We start from the raw sequence: 18,528 nt of genomic DNA, 5'->3' as shown, positions 1-18,528 counted from the left end.
TAGAGTGAAATTTGTTCTTTCAAATTCTGTCAACAAACATTTTTTATGTTTGCCCCAGAGAGAATGGCAAGCAATTGAAGAGAGCGTATTTTTTGGGAAGAAATATCGATAACTTTGAGAGAAATTGAGATATTAACAAGTTCTGGATCGCAAAATGTTTGTATCAGTATTTTCTAAAAGTCTTTCGAAGACAGTTTGTATGTAGAATTTGAGATAAAAGTTAAAGCAGAAAAGCAGTATTTTTTAATGGTTCCCCCAACGCAAATTAGGAATTGACGCTATATCGTTTATTTCAAGAGATAGAAAAAAATCTTGTTCTACAAAAATGTTTTAAATAACTGGGACTGCAACATTGTCATACTTTGTTTACCTCTATCTTTAAAGATAAGAAAGTTAGATTTTTTATTTCATCGAAAATGTTGTTGTCGAAGACAGTTTTTGTCTAGAGAATAACCGTCGAGCTCTAAATGCTAATTTCCACCTAAATGCATCTCCTGGTCCATTATGCAGTGGTGGTCACGTATAGCCACCACTGGTGTAGGTCTCATCATTGAAAACGGAACACTTTCAAGATAAACTGCTATCAACTCATTTCAGTAACGATAATTAGTAATTATAATTAGTGGAAAAATATTGTTCTAGAATTAGCTTCAACGCGCGAAGATGAACTGACGTCAAAAAAACAGATAATCACCACACGTAACTTACAAAAAAGTTATGCTACAATAATGAATGATGAAGAAGTCATTGCAGCCCTTAAACATCCAGAAGTTTTAAATGTTCGTATCAAATATTCACATCCACTTGATGATAATAATTATTCACATATACGAGAGCGACCCATTTGTTACAAACGATTAGAATGATGCAAACCTCTTGTTTTTACACGAAAAGGAAAGCCATCCATTCCGGAAAGCAAGCAGCATGTTCACACTTATCTCATTTATCACAATTTTCACATCACTTTTTCCCCTCCGAAAGCTAATGTGAACGTTCCGGGTAGATGTACTTTCCCACTAGTCGGGAAGGGTTCGTCTCGGGCAGGTCATGATCATAAAAAAGCTGGAAACGGCAGCTCCAGTGCGAAAACATCATCAGACTGTTTAAAGAATATGCTTACTCTGTGATAAGAATGAGGCACTAAACGGCCAAACTTTGGAATGCATCATAAGGAATGATTACGACCATGGGAAGACCAGCATCTTAACCATATCAGACAACTTTCCGGTTGTCAAAGTAGGAGGATGTTACACTTATTCGAATACTGAGAACGGGGACTTTATTGCCAGTCGCCGTCCTCGTACAGTATGAAGATAAATAGCAACTGCTATGGGCGCTTAGATATGCCCACAATGCGGCTTGAAAATGGCTCTACAGCCCAGGAAGGGAGGGGGTGAAAACAAACAGAATGAAAGTAGGATTGATGACGATGGGATTTTCCGGGCTAAGCGGAATATTTATTTGCAATTTGTCGCATTCAATTACCGAAGCGATATATTCGACTTTAACAGCGAGTCGCTTCCTGCTGATTCAGATAAGAAGCCGACAGTCGACGATGTGCAAACATTAGAGGGCGCGGTTAGGCCGCTGATAAGCTGAAACCGCAGGTGTTGATGATAATCTCTCGGGGGGACACTTAGACAGATTAGACGGAAAGAATGTGGGACACTTGGGTAGTATTCCACCGTTGACAGCAGCATTTTCGCTGGTTCCCATTTGGTTTGTGCGGAGCATTTGAAATAAATCGCGTATGATTACGTTTTTCATGTTGAATTAAAAGAAATTTCTAGCATCGCTTTTTAATTCAGTGAATAATTGGATTACAAACATGGAGGAAAATTATTTTGGGCGCTAGATGATAGAATGTATTAATATTACGGAAGCTATTCCAATGTGGATTTGAGCATTTCGTTAAACTATTCAGCGAGAATTCGAGAAACAACCTCAAAAAGATAATGATCATTAGTGGTATTTCAGCGATTCATCGAATCCAACTAAGTAAAAATAATCAGAATGATAAAAGGAAAAGGCAACCTTTCTTTCACAGCAGACCTCCTTTATGGGATTAAGTACACCAGGAAAGACCCCCCGAGCCGACTGACGTTTACTTTGCAGCTTATAACAGTTTATCCACGATTCAACACCCATCATGACATTGTATACATGGGGTTGACCTGCCTCCATTCAATCTCGTTTTCTATGACAATCTCAACAAAGCATATGATGATGTAGTGACGTACGACGACGTAGTTTCAGAGAGCATAATGCTCCAAAAACATTATCTGTTGAGGAGATGGAGTTAAAACGCACGTACCAGGCCGAATTACCTACTTGAATATATCGAAATTCACAGAGATATAAATGCTTATTAAATTGATAATTCTGGTATATCTTTGTATCGAAAGAAAAACATGCTAAATGCTAAAACGTGAAATCAAATTCTGCCCGCCAAGCAGTCATACATCGATCGAAACCTCCCGTTTCACTTAAGTTGCGGCATCCGGACTCGGTTGTAGATAAGCATATGCGCGTCTCACGAGCAGCTTGTATGTACATCCTGGCCGTGAATAAGGTAGACGATTCTGGTCAATTTTACCGGAGTTTCAGCTAGCATCGTATATCTCATACAGTTGTTTGCTATGCGAAGTATCAATTTTAAAATCTCAATCGCTGAAAGTGAAACATTGGACTGTTGTCAACCTATTCCCATCCACCTCCGTGACATGAGATTAAAACAGCCCATTTATTCAGAACTTGAACTTTTGACACGAAAGGCGACCAGAAAACCAAATCTCATGCAGTCCACATGATGAAGAGTCCCTTGTTAGAATTCATCAGCATCTCAGTTATAAATTCAGCTAGAAAATATATGGGCGAAATTGGATCCCGAAAGGAAAAAAAGGAAACGAAACAAACATTATCCTTTTTGTCTGATCGAACTTTCGTTAGTAAACTACCATCGCTACCTTCCTCAACCTTCTGAAATATGCCAAAGCAACAAAAACTTTATACGAAGCTTAAATTTCCCATCCCAATGTCTGCCGTCTTTGGCCGTGTAAACGCAGAAGCGGGAAAGCGAAAGAAACCAAATGACAAATGCATTATGGCCTTAGGGAAGCCGAGGGAAAAGAAAGTTTACCTTATCGTCTGCAGATTTTTCTGCTTGAGGAATTAACCTTCGCACTTGATGTAACCCGCATCTGGTGCCTGATGGTAACGTAACGTTGGGGAAAAAAAAGTTTTATTGTGGTTCAGAAAAAAATCCCCCGCCAAACCAGCCGCCGCCCCACACACAACCCGTGTATCCTAAAGGTAGGATGCGACCGGTAATCCCATTACCAATTCCGACCAGTAGAGGAGTTTATGATGACGCGCAATACCGTCGTCACTGAAATTGAGCAATAAAACTCAACCCGCTCATATACACCCACCGGTTTTTCTGTCTATCCCCGGTGAGCTCTCTTTCTCAAGGAATTGATTGCTGTTATAAGTGGCTGGGTGGTCTTGTTTCATTTCCTTTTGGGGCCTGAGCGATAAATTTGTGGAAGGTGCCTCATTATGAATTTTATATATTGATACCACAATGTATCGGCGGAAATAAAAGGAAACACCTTATAACAATTTCACACATTATCACGTATCTTCTTGTTCGCAGCTAGGCGATTAATTCAGCGCCTTCGAATAGAAACAAGAAAATATATGAGAAAAATCTTTTATCAAGAATATAAAGGTCGTACAATCATTGAATACAGAAATATCAGTTCCAGTGAGAATGGTTGTTTGCTCCTGTGCTGTTATTTATTGAGCCTCAAATATGACCTTTACGAAATCGTTGTTTCTTACCTCACAACTAGTGATTGATTAGATATAAATGAATAGGTTTAAATTAGATAAGGCTCACAGTCATTCCATGAGATGTTTCTGTAGTCTCCTTCTAGCTGATATAATCCACTCCTTGATCCAGTGATATTTCACGACATGAAACGCATGATGCCCGTTGTGGTCGGAGTATAATAAGAAATGATCGACTTTTGACGTGGGCCTACGTCTAACCAGAATATATGGGGGGTGAAATAAAAACCTAAACACAGAACATGCAGGAAAAAATGAAAGATTCCGAATGCTTATAACTCGAATATTTCTTAATAGATCGGAAAGATGTTTGCATTAATTGTTAGGAAATTTTTCTACACAACTATTACAATTAATAAACTGTTATTTTTCCTAAGATAAGGAATTGAATAACTGTGAAATGTCAAGCGCTATCTAAACGCCCTAACTGCCACGTTTTGATTGGCCCGATTTACGGTTTTCCATACACAGACTTAAAGCCGAAGTGCCTGGGGAAATTGGCATCGCAAATGCATGCAAGTTGGGGGCACTTTTGTTCCCACCGAATTGTGTTTCCTAACATAGCCATCGGAACCAAGTTATCTAGAGAAATTGGCATTGCAAATACATGCTAGTTGGGGGAATGTGTTCCTTAACACAGCCATCCGAATTTTGTTCCTTAACATAGCCATCAGGGCATAGTTCTTGAGTTATGCACACCCCATAGTTATAAATACATGAATTCTGTGTGTATCCGGGTACCCTGTCGATCACGTAAAGGGGCAAGAAATTTTTCGAACCTCTTGCTTCAATTCAAAAACTTTTTTCAATACATGTTTCGTTTGAGTTTCCTTGCAGATGTCACTGAATTCTAGTTTCCTACTTTGAAAAAAAAAAAAATTACGATTACGATTTTACGGTTTGAAATTTGAAAAGGTTTTCCAAGTTGTATTTTTACGTCATCTCACCCAATTCGATCGTTTATTTCGTTGGAATGTAATAAACTTCTCCACCGTATGGGGAAGTGGAGACATAGTGGTCACCCTAAGGAATATGCCAATTTCCTGCTCCCACATACCGCTTTAATAACTATTTTTCGAAGAATATTTTTGCTCAACTTATTGTTGTTCAAGATAGTACACGATTTTTACTACAAAAAATAAAAAAAACATTTTTCATCATGAGAGAGAAAAAGTTGAAAAATCGAAAATTTTTTGGTGTGGAGGTAAATTGGTCATCTGGTGGGGACAAAGTGGGCAATCCACACTTCATGCTCAATGGGATAGATTCATGCGTTTTCTGTTCAAATTTGTTTTAGTCATTATTGAAATAGTAGATACATGTATGAAATAAGTCATGAAAATCTTCAAACATGAGGTGAATATCAATACAGCATTTATAATCAATAGTTCTACTACCAAACAAACCACTTTACCCGCACTATCCCTATACGAATCGATGAACGTTGGAATAAATAAACAATACTGTTTTCTTCTTACCAAAGTGAATGTGATGTACAAAAAATGCGCCTATACTATCGAGAACATTTCCATTTTGTTTAGCTTTGAAAAAAAAATGTCGAAAAGAACTGTTCATTAGAACTATCAGCCATTCCATGCCAAACCGATAATAGTGGTTCTCAGATTTCCGTGGTAGTTTAGTTTCTTATCGCGAAATATTAGACACGTATTTTTAATTTTTTACTAGGATGCCCATTTCGAAAAATCATTTTTTCAACTTTTTCCCAAAAATTACTTTTATATCATTTATCAAATATCAAATGAAAATAAAGAATATATATATATATATATATATATATATATATTTTTATATCAAATTTAATGGGATTGACAAAATATGTTTTCAATGTGTTCAATGCTTCAATGTGTTGGATTTCGTTTTTGTAATTGTTGATTGTATTATTTTTTTGTCGTTGTCCTGGTCTCGGGATCAAGGGCGCCAAGCTACCGCAACCAAAACATCTGAAACTTGAAAAAAACTTACTCAAAAACGAAAAAGAACATCTCTCTGATTCCTGGATATGTTATGTAAAATTGTTTCAAGAAATACTAGTTCAGTGCTTTCTTTTGTTATGTCGACCAAATGGTCAAGTAGTTCGAAAGAATTTTTGAAGAAAGGCATTTTTGGAAAAAAAGATTTTTCGGATCACCCTAAAATGGAAATGGTCACCCTAATGAAATAAAAATGAAAAATACAGTTCTCGCGTAACATTTGAAAAGGTCCAATGTAACATTTTCGTCAACTCGAGAAAAACGAAGTTGAAGACCCGAACATTAATCCGCGAATTGTCTTGAAAGGTATCGATCTCTATCACTACTTTCTCCACTAGCAGTCAAGAGTAACTCTGAAAAACGAAACGTAACTGTTGTTCCGTGATTTGAGCTTAAATTTGAAGCCTAGGAATGAAAAATGTTACATTGGACGTTTTGACTGCCGCGTTTGCACATTGGACATACTACGTTGCACGATGAGAATCTGAAACTAACTACTAAACAGCAATCCAAATATCAGCATTTCGTTCTAAAGACAGATTATTGTTATTATCAATCGTTGAAATACACTGAAATCGCTAACAACGCCCGTAAGAAACAAAAACTCAAAACGACCGAAGTACGACATCGTGTTGTTTTGACTGCTTTGCTACTTCAGACGTTCCGAACGTCGGAGGAAAGCGGCGTCCGAAGTAACAGTCGAATGCTTAAAATACGAATTTGCACATTGGATATTTTTTGTATCGGCGATAAAAAGATGAAGAAGGTAGATACATGAACGATTGTTTTTGTAATGCATTCAATGATTGAAAACTAATAGCGTGCATCCATTAACTCGATTTGTTTACTTTTGTTACATAGGACCTTTTCAAAAGTTAAGCGAGAGTTCTAATGTTTTGCAAAAAAACCACTTTTCACGAATATCTGAGAACCACTATATCGGTTTGACATGGAATGGATGTATAATGATGATGATAATGGTCCCGCCACCTTCCCCAACAGAGGTTTGAGCAGGACGAGTTATCTAGAAGATAATATTATGTTTCTCCAATTTTGAAATAAATTTTACCAAAAAAAGGACTGATTTCACTTACAAATATAAATTCAAAAAATTGTAATTTTATTTGATTATCCAGCCAATATCCAGTCTTGTCCGCCACAGAGCCGATACGGTCCCGACAAAGCCCTTGAAGCCAATTGGTCCACCAGAGCATAGATCCTACACCCAGCCTAGTTTTGGATAGACAATGGATATTCTCATGCAGAGAAGTCGAGAAATTTCATTACGGAAATATCCCACACCGGCCCTCACCAAAACTTTTATTTATATCCTTTATATCTGTGTAACGCGCGCGATATTCAAACTTTTGTAGACTACTCTTATTTTTTTAACTAATGACTAAAAAAAATGTACTCCCGAGTGGTTAGCGTCACACCTAACGAGTCGGGGGTTCAGGTTCGATTCTCGTTGTGGTCGGGAGAATTTTTCGTCAAAGAAATTTACTCCGACTTACGACGACCACAGTGGTCACGCGTATTCTAGAGTTTGCCACTCAGAATGCATTCAAGGCGTGTTATTTGGCATATAAATCTCAACTGAGTACTAATTAAAATGACGCGAGTAATACTACGTTGAGACGGTGAAGTTCCTTCACGAACGTTAGTGCCATTTGAAAAGAAGAAGAAACAAAACATCGTCAGATAAAATATTAACTGAAAAAAAAAATATAAAATCTGCAACAAATTCTCCAAAACAAGTAATCCGTTGGTATAAAACTTCGTCAGTTATAATCTTCGTCAAAATTTAAAAAAAAAACATCACTCAGCTTACAGCTTTAAGGTGCTTTAATGTGTGAAATACGGTGCCTCTTGAATTCTGTAAGTGTTGTTGCGCATTTAATATGTCTTGGCATCGAGTTGAAAACATTTATTCCTTTAAAGTACAATGAATTTTGTGGAGCAGATGACAAAAAATTAGGTTTTTTAACCCTTTGTGGTCGTTTTAAATTTAGGCATGGGTGTCGTACTGGTCGGAATTATTTTTTCTTGAAAAGCAGTGATACATGCAAAATAATGAAAAAAAAAACATGTTTTTATTTTATATGTGAACTTATGTGAATACTCGTATATGTATTAACTTAACAATGTATTTTAATGTGATCATTCAATTTAAAAATTATATCTAATAATTCGTTTCGTGTGAAATCTTCGAAACAGTCTCCAAGAGTAAATCATATGAAGTATAATCAATACATAATTTTATTTTTATTACCCGTTGAATATAAGACACTTTTGCCATTGATGCAACAAATGTGTAAATCATGTCAGAAATGTGTATCCGAAAAGATTAGCACTTTTCAACAACAAAAAAATACATTAGATTATTCAGATGACATAAGGCACTTGACACATGCAAACAATTATTCTGCCCTTTAAAAACAACTGCTTCAACATATTTAAAACCAGTACTTACTCAAATAATGATTTCAATGTATCCAAAATGGCCAGAACTTTTCACTTTAGATGAACAAAGATTTTGTCGATTGAGACACTTATGCGATTATTTAACTAACATGAGACATGTATGCAAACAGTAGTTCTGATACTTATGAACAATCTTCTCCATCACACAGTGTTTCAATGGCTAAATTCTGCTGTTATTATTAGGCTGTCAAAAAAGTCCTGCGGTATTTTTGAATTTTCATTTGTTTCATTTTGTTTTCTGTTTCAACTTTTGGTTTTGCTGTTCGTTCGGCGAAGAATCGATGGATGAGACTGGCGGTAGGCTGCTGTCGAATTTGGAAGGGGAAAGTTGGGAAGTGGTTCAGGATGAGCTTTAGGCAGGGAAGATCTGAAGGGGGAACGTTTGTTTGGGAGAGGAAGGAATTATAATAGGGAAGGGAAACTATTTCGTGTAAGTGACGGTTGATAAGCAACGCCTTACATTTCAACGCTGGCAATTGCAGGTTGAGGTCACCATCCTCCCGTCGACGCGCTAGTTGCTCCATTGGAATGGTTGCACATGTACCACGGAAAAGATATCTTCGCATAGTGGCCGTCAGTTTCGCCACGTGAACTGCCATTGGGTGCAAATTTGCTGCCATGTACCACATTCTTGACGAAATAAAAATGTTTAGCAGCGTTACCTTTTGGTGTAACGATAAGCTGCGTAATGAATGCAGCCATACTAAGCGCGAGAAGCTGGTCACAAGTAGGTCCCTATTCGTCTTCATCATGCACCGTATCGAATTCTCGAAAAACACTCCAAGAATTTTAACGGTGTTTTCTGTGCGAAGCCACGGAACATTTATCGGATCGTTTACGCAGCCGACGTTGATTGCGATGGTTTTGTTTTCATTCAGGCGTGCCCCTGCCACTCTTTCAAAACGCCGGAATAAGTTTCGCATTGCATCGAGCTTATCGACACTGGATACAATGGCACTGATGTCATCTGCGTAAGCAATAACTAGATCTGCTCCACACACTTATTCTAATCGCCGCAGAAGAGGATGAAGGTAGAGCACGAAAAGATGCATCGAGAGCGGATCCCCTTGACGAACAGATCGTTGGATTGGAAACGAAGCGGAGAGATGTCCGTTGATGAGCAAGCGGGAGGAAGAGGTTGCTGCTATACGCGAAAGCAAGTTCACAAACGCTGAATTGAATCCCAAAGCTCGCATCGTGTTAAATAAAAATTCATGGTCCACTCGATCGAAAGCATGATCGAGATCAAAAGAGATCAGCTTCCCTTTCTGTCTGCTTGCTTTCAGCTGTGCAATTCTATCTTTCAAAGCTAGTGTTGCTTGGAAGATATTGCGCTCCGCGTTTGAGCATTTTTGCGAACCAGTCAAAACACCATGGGCTTGAAGCACATTTTGAAGCCGCCGTTTCAAAATACGAGAGAGAATTTTGTAGTCGTAGTTTATCAGACTGATTGGTCGGTAGGAGTGCGCGTCGTCTCCCCCGCCTCGCTTCTTGACCAGCACGATCACTCCATCGACGAACTGGGATGGAAAGTTTGACCTGATTGCGACATTGATGACAAGGTTTAACTCACGGTGTATTACATCGAATGTACGCAGAAAAAAATCCTTCGGCAGCCCGTCTGGCCCAGGTGATTTCTTCGATGCGCTTGTGCGGATTGCTGAAAATATCTCAGCAGTGGTAATGTCATTCATACAGGCTTCGTTTACGGCATCCTGCTCGGGGATGATTCTGTCACATTGGAAAGAGCCTCCTTCTCCCTCTTCTACATGCCCTGGTGCGTAAAGATTCGTGAAATATTCGACCATGTGATTCTGTATCGAAGTAGAATCTCCGATAATTTCGCCTCTCTCATTTCGCAAACGCTCGATGACGGTTTTTCGACGCACACGCTCGCCCAACTGGTAGGTCGATAACGGCTCACCAGCAACGAAGGTTTCGTTTATTCTCACGAACATTTCGGAAAAACATCGTTGGTGTGCTAGCATTTCTGCTTTTAACCGATTGATAGTGGTGAGCATGGCATGGTTGTTTTGATAGCTATCGTACGCTTGCCGTAGTAGGTGATACAGACGTTGTTGTTCCCGATGAAAGTTGTCGAAAGCTATTTTGGACTTCCATCGGAAAAATGACTTTATTTTAGGCTTTGCGCACGACAGCCACCATTCCATCCATGATGAATAATTCCACCGTTGGCGAGTCCAATACTGCCACCGAATTTGGAACTCATTTATATTCTCTGTAGTCAGGAGATGGGGACGGAGGGACCAAAAACCACGACCATGCGCTTTGTCAAGGAGAGGAAGGCAAATTCTCGCGGTGACTGCTTTGTGATCCGAGAAACAGCATACATGAACAGCTGTTGATCTCAGCTGTTCTCGGAGACCATCGCTTACGTAGAGCCGATCGAGCCTGGACGACGAGTTGTGTGTGATATATGTGTACTCCATCTCTCGTGGACGAAGCTGCTGCCACACATCATGCAGATGTAGCTGTTGAGCGGTTGTTTTGAGAGCTGTTCTCGAGTTTTGTCCAGTCGCATCGCATTGTCGGATAACACAGTTGAAATCGCCACCTAAGATAGTATGATCGGTATGGTGACGAAGATAATAAGCGATGGTGTTGTTGAAAAAGCGTTCTCTTTCTGCCCGAAGAACAGAACCAGATGGAGCATACACATTACAAAATGTAGTGTTGTGCACACGGAGTGCGAGTAGTCCGCCGTCCAGGCTCTTCTCTACGTGTGAGAATTTGATGTGATCTTTCAGAGCAATTGCCGTTCCTCTCCTCGCATGGTCGACATTGCAGACAACGTTATAGCCGGGCAAGACGAGCTGTTCGTTTTCAACCTCCTGTAGAAACACAATATCCAACTCCATTGAGCGAACAAATGTGCGAAGGGCGTTTAACTTGGTTTGGTTGGTGATGGTGTTGATGTTTATCGTTGCAATATTACAGCTGACGTTCTCCATTCTTATAATATTTCTTCGTCGGAGATTCTGACGTGTTCGTGATCGCTGATACTGATATTTTCTACGGAGTGACGCATTTTCTTGCCCGGCGGTTGTCTACGCAGGCGTCGAGTGTTCGAGGATTGAGATGTTTGCGAGCCATCCGTTTCGTTGCCATCGGGTCTGCGATGCGATGTGATGGCGTTCGAGATCGTGATTGGCGAGAGTTGTACTACAGCGTGTGTTGTGGAATTGATCGTTGTCGCAGGGGCAGCGGGGGGTGGCTTCGTGTTATTCTGTTGTGGTTGTGAACATGTATCTTGTGTCTCACTTACTCGAAGGAGATTTAATTTTTGACCCGATATATCGCTTGATCCGTCTACACGCGGGTCTTTCGTTATCCGTGTTGAGGAAACTGATGACAGTTTACGTTGGTTGGATGGTTTAGTCTGTTGTGGTTGAGATGGTTTACTCTTCGTCACGCTTGCATACGACAGGTCTGCTGCGAGCTTCTGTACCAACAGTTTTTTGTTTTGCACACATGGAATACCAATGTGTGCAAATTCATGGCAGTGTAGACAGGTCTGCCGCTGCCCCTTATAACCCACTGCAGTTTCTTCGCCCTGGATCGTCACGAGGGATGGTATGTTCTTCATGACTACCATTCGAGCAACACGAACTCCGGTTTTAATACCACCAAAGACGCTGAAACGGTCATCCCATAGTAGGTCACGAACACTAATAACATCACCGTACTCGGCAAGAAAATTAGCAACTTGTTTATTGGTGACACTTTCTGGTAGCTCAAGCAATTTGACTTCTACCGCACCGTCCTCCATCGTAATTCTTAGCTTGTATGACTTTCCGTCGAATACGAACTCCTGCTTGTTGTCGTGTTGCTCCACTATCTTCTCGGCTAGTTGGAGGTTGTTGACCTTCACGAATGTACATCCAAGCCGTCTGCTTGGCTGAAGCTGGAGAAAATTTTCTCGCGTGAGGCCTAGTTCTTTTCCCACGAAATTATGGATTTCATCATGGGAAAGTAGCTTCGGGAACTGCGAATAGTCGACGCGAAATGTATTTTCGCGGCGCGGCATCGCAAAATGCGACTTCTCGAGGAAACGACAAAAAACCGTATAAAATAGTCCGTGATCGACTTCCAAAATCTTCTCGTCTAAAGAACATCGACTGATCGACTCGGAAGTTGAGCGCTAACTGACCTTCTCCATCACACAGTGTTTCAATGGCTAAATTCTGCTGTTATTATTAGGCTGTCAAAAAAGTCCTGCGGTATTTTTTTTGAATTTTCATTTGTTCATAAAATTAGTTACAATCATCTGTTTTAAGTCAAATATGCGCCGTTTTGTTCGATGACTTGTTCCCAACGAGATGCCAACTTCATAATACCCCTGTTATAGAAGCTTGCTTCCTCATTGGCAAAAAACTCGGATAGCCAATTTTCACAGGCCTCTTTTGTGGCTAACTTCTGACTACCTAGCTCGTTCGCCATGGACAAAAACAGGTGGTAGTCACTTGGTACAGGGTCGGACTATACGGCGGATGCAAAAGAACCTCCCATCCGAGCTCCCGAAGCTTCTGGCGCGTCACCAAAGAAGTGTGTGGCCTGGCGTTGTCCTGATGGAAGACAATGCGGCCTCTGTTTATCAAAGATGGCCTCTTCTTCATAAGTGATACCTTCAAGCGATCCAGTCGTTGGCAGTACAGGTCCGAATTGAGCGTTTGGCTCATAATAGATTATTCCTTGACAATCCCACCAAACACACAGCAGAACCTTCCTGGCCGTTAATGAGGGCTTGGCCACCGTCTGAGCCGCTTCAGCGAGCTTCGACCACGACCGTTTGCGCTTCAAGTTGTCGTAAGTGACCCACTTTTCATCGCCAGTTACCATCCGCTTCAGAAACGGGTCGATTTTGTTGCGATTCAGCAGCGATTCACATGCGTCGATACGGTCAAAGATGTTTTTTTGCGTCAACGTGTGTGGCACCAATACATCGAGCTTCTTTGTGAATCCAAGCTTCTTCAGATGGTTAATATCGGTTTGATGACTTATCCCCAGCTCTTGGCCGATGCTACGGCTGCTACTATGCCGGTCTTTCTCGGCTAATTCAGCGATTTTGTCGCAATTTTCGACGACAGGCCTTCCGGAGCGTGGCGCATCTTCGACGACGTCTACACCAGAACGAAAACGTTGAAACCATCGTTGTGCGGTGGAAATGGAAACTGTATCGGGTCCATAAACACAAATTTTATTGGCAGCTTGAGATGCATTTTTGCCTTTGTCTTAGTAGTACTGTAAAATATGTCGGATTTTCTCTTTATTTTGCTTCATATTTGCGACACTATACCTCACGATCGACTTAACCAAACAAAACACTGTCAAGGACTATATTATAGCGCGCAAAAAAAAGAAAGTAGATACGAATACAAAGAATGTGATGTAGGTTTATGCGTTGACCCATATTCTAAGATATACCATACAGAAAGTAATTATTAAATTGTTTCTTTAAATGATATAATCGACAAAATCTCTAAGTTGAGTTCAATGATATGCTTAAAAATCTATTTAAAATAAATAATAAATGAATATTTTTATTTTATTTATAACTATTATTCTTAAATCCTAAGAATAGTATCAAAATTCCGGGTACTACTTTACTCACTAGTCACTGGTCTGGCGCAATACAACGACCGACATGCGCCATCGTTGTCTCAAACGGTCAATTTTTGACCAAAATTTTTTTTTCGAGATTACACCAGCTTCTAAAATACTTTACCGCATACTTTGTACCGAGATTTCTATGCAATTCGTAGAACTCACACTCACATTTCTCTTTGAGCTCGTTTTGCGTTTACCAACACATTTGGCGATTCATTTTTATTTATATAGATAAAAAAGGAAAATAGAGCGGAAGCTGGAGCAGAAGCACAATGCTCTTACTGATTCTGAGATTTACAGAGATAGTACTTGATCGGGATTGGTTCAGGTGCTTCGAACAGAATGAATTTCTGTTTACTATAAAGAAAGTCGTTTTTTCCTACCTGAAATTCAAAAACTTCTAGAAATATTGGGAAAAGCCTTTTGGTGACACGTTTTCAATCATTTTCACGAAAAGCCAGCAAGAACTAATGAACAAGCCGAACGCCTGTGTCAATAAATGTTGTGCGTGTGACGATATTGGCAACCGGTATTAGGCCACCCAATTTTATTGCACTAGTTTTGTATCGTTCGATGTTATTGCAAAATCCCATAAATAAACGTAAGCTCATTAAATTTCAGTTGCAGCTCTAACGAGTGCTTGTTTTCTTTCTCCATTCTGCAGACAGAACGGATGGTTTTTCAATTCTCCCGCTTGCGGCTTTACTTACCGGTGCACTGTTCACCATCGGCATCGCTGTCCTGCTGATCGTAGTTCTGGCCATACGGAGAAAGCGTGACGGCCACGGCACTGGTTTGTGTGACGGCAAGGAGAAGCATATGGGTAGGTTTGGCTAGGGTTTCAAACATTGCCAAATTGAGCTAACTGCCTTCTCGTTTTCTCTCCCCCACAGGCATGGATATCACAGTAACCACACCACTCGAGATGGGCATGGGCCAGCAAAAGTACGTGGTCGCCTACACACTCAAACAGGGCGTGGAAAAGCAGCCCGATATTCTGAACGCACAGAAAACCCAAGGCTCGGCCAGTATACAATCGATAAAGGACATCCAGAAGATGGGCTCCCCGCTGGGAATTAGACCGGATGCATTGTGTAACACTGGGGTAGGCGGTGGGTGTATCACTGTTGGTGCAAAACAAAGCACGATTTATGCCACACAGAGCTACGACCAAAAATCGACACCTTCCAGTCGACAGAGCACATTAAAACGGAATGATACATCCAACACGTACAGTTTACTACAACAACAACAACAGCAACCACACCATCTCCACAGCACATCTTCACCGTCCACTACTGCTGGTTTACCACAGTATTCTACAGGCTACGCCTCTGGTGGCAATGATCTGCTGAATTATGAAAAACCATTCGGTTATTCAACAATCCAATACAATCACAACCCTCCACCACCGGTCGATCCATACAGCTACAAAAGTTCAGTTCCGGATACAGCCGAAGCACTTGATTATGACAAAAACCTTGACTATAGACTGCTCAGTATATCGAACGAGATTAAAAATAACTCAACCGCAAGCCATATCGAACATAGGAACAATAATCACAGCAGTAGTAATAATCTTCAATCCGGCGTCAGCAGCAATCGAGGACAAGCTGTCCACACCTCCACCGGAAGTGTCAGCGTTAATCCAGAGTACCGATATTCTGGATCGGAGTACACTACGGATTTGATGGAATTTAGTAACGTTCCATCACCTTCGTCTTCCACCAACATTGGAGCTACGCTAGCGAAGAGCAAGAACCGTCAGCATATCATTACCGATACACTACCGGGACCGGAGAGCTGCGTGTAGAGTTGTCGTAGCTTAATATTTTTGTACAGTAGTGTCTCGATTTTACCGACAAACCCCATTCTGTCGTACAGAAGTTTGCGATTGTTGCAGTTGCATAACCTCGTTGTCATTTGCTAGTTGAAATTATCAAAGTTGTTGTGTTATTCATCACAGCATAGCAGAAAATGGAAATAGAAACAATTCTTGTTTTGCTTCTTTTTGAAACGCAGTGAAAACGTTGTGAAGAAGGAAAAAAAAGACCGAACTTAGCTTTCGGCGGATACAGTAGTCAATTCATTTGGTTTTCGTAAATGATTTATGGGATTTTAAGTGACTGATAGTTTATAACAAAATGTGGTTTTCTGACCATTTGTGAAAGTTATTTAACGATGGATTTTATGTACGATGTATCGTGTGCTCCACACAACTATGTTTAGTACTAAAGAAAGTCTTCCACCAAAGTAAAGTAGCAAAATGCAATCCAACGAAAAGGTTCAATATTGTTAAAATTTTCGAAGCAATTATAAAGAGTCGTCTCCAGCTTAGTATCATTTCCGCGAAAGATAGACGGATGATTATTTGACATTAATAACGAAGCTAATTTTTTTGGTTTTTTTCCTTATTGTCCATTATTTCCAACTTCAACCCGGTATTTTTTTAAAATACGAGAAGAATTAGATCTTCCAGTAATTCCCCAAATGAAATTCTTAATTTGCAATATTATACGAGAACACAGGCGAAAGTTCCAAAAGAGGCGAACTCTTTTTAAACGTATAAAAACAAAGGCGTTTAGATTTGGCAGCTGTAAATGTCATTTTTATGGGGGAATCCATAAACATGTCAGTCAATCTTTATCTCCAGTGATTCTTGAATTGTACCGAAAATGAAAATCCAAGGCACTGCTCCGAACCAAAGCCGATCGGAGATTTGCAGCTGCTAGGTCTTTACTATAAACACGAAAGGACAATACCACCAAACGGCTCTAAAAGATTTAATTTCTACTAGGTTACTCATGAATATTCAACACGAAAGCAAAACAGCTGTGAAAATCATATCTATCCACACCCGATTGATCCATATCTAGTATAAATCAAATCATTCCACGTGACAAAGCCGAACTTTAGTCACAAATATTTAATCGAAGAACTAATTATATCTTCCGACAATGATCCATATCCTGCTAGTGTGTGTAAACTAGTTCCCGATTCACTTGTTACAGACAGAAAATACCTTAGAGAAAAGTTGTTGTGTAAAGAATTTTCTTTTTTGTACTGAATAAGTAGGAAATTTGTAAAAAAAAGCAATTCCCTATTATTTTCGCTCAAAAGTGTTCTGTAAATACTCAAGGTGGGAACATAGCTAAAGAATACATCTCTCACAACAGTGAATCATGTGTAAAAACAATGTACAAATTGGCGAAATTGAAACGATCCAGCGAATGAGACGAAATAATCAACTAAGTGTAAGTTAGAGAAAGGTTTAATTCTAATGTAGTAGCGAATAAGACAAAAATGACAATTCGAATGTCATTCCGTCAGCTTGAGTGGCAAATGTAAATAGTATATAAATGAGATGATTTTAGCGGGACGTGCTTTGAAACTGGGATATTGAATATGCTCTAAATACTGGAATAAAGAAAACAAACGGTGTTTTTGTATGTTGCCATATTTCAATTGCATCTTCGAACATTTTCCTCATAAATACAAATTTCATCGAGTCTGCTCTTCGCAGTTTCTTGCATATATCTTGAATAATATTTCAAAAAACTGTTTTAATTGTCTTTTATTATTTACGTTTTCAATCACTCCGCATACCTCCGCTGCGCATACCATAATGCTGCGAAATTTTAGAAATACCTGTTTAGTAGAATGGTTTGGTCGCCCTGAAATGCTTTTTTTTATTGTTAAATCAGTTGAGATAATTGATTAATGATTCATTCTTGCCCTCGCAAAACAATAAACTAGCTGATCGTATGTCGCAATTTGTTTCATGTCAATGCATTGGAAATTTACCTCGAACGCTATTCCGGTGGGCTTTTTCGCCATTGATATAGACTCTGCTGCAGTCGATTATATACTTGTTGGACCAGCATCATTATTCCTCATCTAATAACTACATCAATCTATCTTTGGCACAGCATGGAAACAACAACAATGGCAATACTAGCAAGTATCAAACACCATGCTACATACTATTTAGTATTACCTCAGTAGAATCGCACCTCTAGACATCGTTCGTACAACGTAAACCAGTCAGCGCTAAACAAGCGTTCAACATAGCATGCATACAGACCCATACATTGGTGGCTTGAAGCGACTAGGAATATAATCACTTTTCATCATTTCGTGCTATTCTCAAAAGAAACACTTCTGCTGATATTACTGATCTCGAAAAAAATTGTATTACTTTCTCATGTTCGAGATAAGCGCAGCTGTTGTCCTTAGTGGAGAAAGTTTTGCTACTGGCAAGCGAGACCAGATCATACACAAAATTCCAGAACGACATTTGCTTTCTTGGTGACTAAATAAACGAAATAAAGTCTTTCTGTTAATCTCAATAACCTCGAGAAGAGTAGCATTGCTTCATTATGATTCAAGATTAGTGCTAATACTATAATTGCATGAAGGCAGTTTTGCGACTGGCACGCGAACCCAAATAACTCACAACATTCCAGTACGACATTCATGATGGTCTAGCTTGGCAATCCCCAAATATTTTTTTGACGCACAACCTTAACGCTATGGCGTCAGTTCAATGTATTGATGCAATGTCAAAGGCACC

General features: G+C 39.7%; 1 protein-coding gene across 6 annotated transcripts in view; it reads left to right on the top strand.

Annotated features, from left to right (window-relative positions):
• LOC129769468 (uncharacterized) overlaps window positions 1-17,390 on the top strand; it is a 565,408-nt gene extending 548,018 nt beyond the window's left edge. For all 6 annotated transcript variants that reach the window (XM_055771806.1, XM_055771799.1, XM_055771792.1 and 3 more), the window contains 2 exons: window positions 14,620-14,778; window positions 14,849-17,390. In XM_055771806.1, the coding sequence (XP_055627781.1) occupies window positions 14,620-14,778; window positions 14,849-15,768 (1,079 nt within the window). In that variant the 3' untranslated portion in view covers window positions 15,769-17,390. The remainder of the gene's footprint in view (window positions 1-14,619; window positions 14,779-14,848) is intronic.
• The last annotated feature ends 1,138 nt before the right edge of the window (window positions 17,391-18,528 follow it).

The sequence above is a fragment of the Toxorhynchites rutilus genome, chromosome 1, assembly GCF_029784135.1.
Source record: "Toxorhynchites rutilus septentrionalis strain SRP chromosome 1, ASM2978413v1, whole genome shotgun sequence".
Classification (NCBI taxonomy): Eukaryota; Metazoa; Arthropoda; class Insecta; order Diptera; family Culicidae; genus Toxorhynchites; species Toxorhynchites rutilus.
This window is presented reverse-complemented; position numbering and strand designations above follow the sequence as displayed.